Source organism: Mandrillus leucophaeus, unplaced genomic scaffold (genome assembly GCF_000951045.1).
Source record: "Mandrillus leucophaeus isolate KB7577 unplaced genomic scaffold, Mleu.le_1.0 Scaffold305, whole genome shotgun sequence".
In the NCBI taxonomy this organism is placed as follows: Eukaryota; Metazoa; Chordata; class Mammalia; order Primates; family Cercopithecidae; genus Mandrillus; species Mandrillus leucophaeus.
Window position 1 is genome coordinate 1165209 of NW_012103199.1, and position 1969 is coordinate 1167177.

At 52.4% G+C, this 1969-nt stretch overlaps 1 protein-coding gene across 1 annotated transcript in view; it reads left to right on the forward strand.

Annotated features, from left to right (window-relative positions):
* The window catches only part of CFAP74 (cilia and flagella associated protein 74), a 90807-nt gene that overhangs the window by 49528 nt on the left and 39310 nt on the right, over positions 1-1969 (forward strand). Inside the window, exon 13 of the mRNA XM_011987251.1 lies at positions 756-874. Coding sequence (XP_011842641.1) covers positions 756-874 — 119 coding nt within the window. The remainder of the gene's footprint in view (positions 1-755; positions 875-1969) is intronic.

Sequence of the window (1969 nt, forward strand, 5' to 3'; positions counted from 1 at the left end):
CGTGTTAGCCAGGATGGTCTCGATCTCCTGACCTCGTGATCCACCCGCCTCGGCCTCCCAAAGTGCTGGGATTACAGGCGTGAGCCACTGCACCCAGCCTGCCTTTTGCTTTTTAACGCTGGAAAACCCAGGGGCTTCCTCAGGAGACACAGGCCCAGGTGTGGACCTTCTCTCCAAGGAGGTGGAGGGAGAGAGGGCCTCATCTCCATGGAGGGCTGGACGCCAGTCTGAAGGGCAAATCCTGAGCAATGGGAGTGCCATGGCCCCAAAAGCCCTGTGCCACTTGGGGCAGAGGGGGCCCCTGAGCCTCGGGACAGGGATGTAACAGGGACAAGGTGGGAACATGCGAGGCTGAGGTTGGTGCCTGGATGCCTCCGCCAAACTCTGCGAGACACAGCGGCCCGTGGGCTCCGGTATTTTACCCCAGTTCAGGTCCATCCATGGAGTCAGGGACCCACCTTGGAACCCACAGTGTCTGAGCGTTCTCTCTCATTCCCACCCGCTGGGCCCCAGCAAGGTCCCGTCCTGCCTCAAGTCGCGAAGGCTCTTATGAGACAGGTTCCGCCCCACACCCTGTCCTTCGTGCACCCCCGGGGCCTTCTCGATTCTGGGAGAAACCTCGGACATTGTTCCCTGGGAACCTCTCCCTAGTTGGCAAACGCTCACCAGTGGTTACCCTGAGGCAAAGCTGCCTCGGTGCTCACAGCACAGCCCCCTCTGACCCGCTCTGAAGCTACTGCCTTGACCTTTCCCAGGACTTTGATATTGGCAAAGTGTACAAGAAAAAGATCACGTTGGTAAACACCACCTACACGATCAACTACTGCAAGCTGGTGGGCGTGGAGGAGCACCTCCGGGACTTCATCTATGTTGAGTAAGAGGACGGCTCAGGTGGGGAGGGACGCGATGCAGGGACAGCAGGAGGTTCATAGCTCCCTTCATGTTCAGAACAGCTGGAACAGGCTCTGTCTGGGCATAAGCCCTCAGATCCGATTTTCACAAAGATTTTGTAGAGGGGGCTCCTCTGTCTTCTTGTGTCAAAGTCATCTGAGACTAAGCCCATTTCCCTTCACGAATGGCTGGAGCTTTTGCCTGGCTGCCCAAGTTTCCTTTTGTTTTTCTTTGTTTTGTTTTGTTGCCTTTTTTTCTTTTTTTTTTGAGATGGAGTCTTGTTCTATCGCCCAGGCTGGAGTGCAATGGCGTGGTCTCGGCTCACTGCAACCTCTACCTCCTGGATTCAAGAGCTTCTCCTGCCTCAGCATCCCTAGTAGCTGGGATTACAGGCACCTGCCACTACGCCCAACTAATTTTTATATTTTTAGTAGAGACGGGGTTTTACCATGTTGCCCAGGCTGTTCTTGAACTCCTGACCTCAGGTGATCCATCTGCCTCAGCCTCCCAAAGTACTGGGATTACAGGCATGAGCCACCACGCTCGGCCAGAGTTTCCTTTTGTATTGTTACGTTTTGATGTTGACCATTCTGATAAGTTTTCCCTGACAGCCAGTGTTTTCAGTGTCAAGGTGAAAGCTGTCTTCATTTCAGCACTGCTTCCTTGGACTATGGTTGTGCTTTCACTCTAACAATGTTTCCATTTGCTTTCTTGCAGACCTCACGTAGGTGTGTGTTGGATCCTCCTTGCTGGTCTTTCCTGTCTACTGTTTTCCTTCTGGTTGCCTTTAATGCTTTCTGCTTTCCTTTTCTTTCTTTCCTTTTTTTTTTTTCTTTTCTGGTTTTGTTTGTTTGTTTTGTTTTGTTTTGTTTTTGACAGGGTCTTGCTCTGTCAACCAGACTGGAGTGCAGTGGCACGATCTCAGTTCACTGCAGCCTCAATTTCCCGGGCTCCAGCAATCCTCCCACGTCCATCAGCCTCCTGAGTAACTGGGACCACAGTTGTGTGCCACTATGCCTGGCTAATTTTTCTATTTTTTGTAGAGACAGGGTTTCACCGTGTTTCCCAGGCTGGTCTC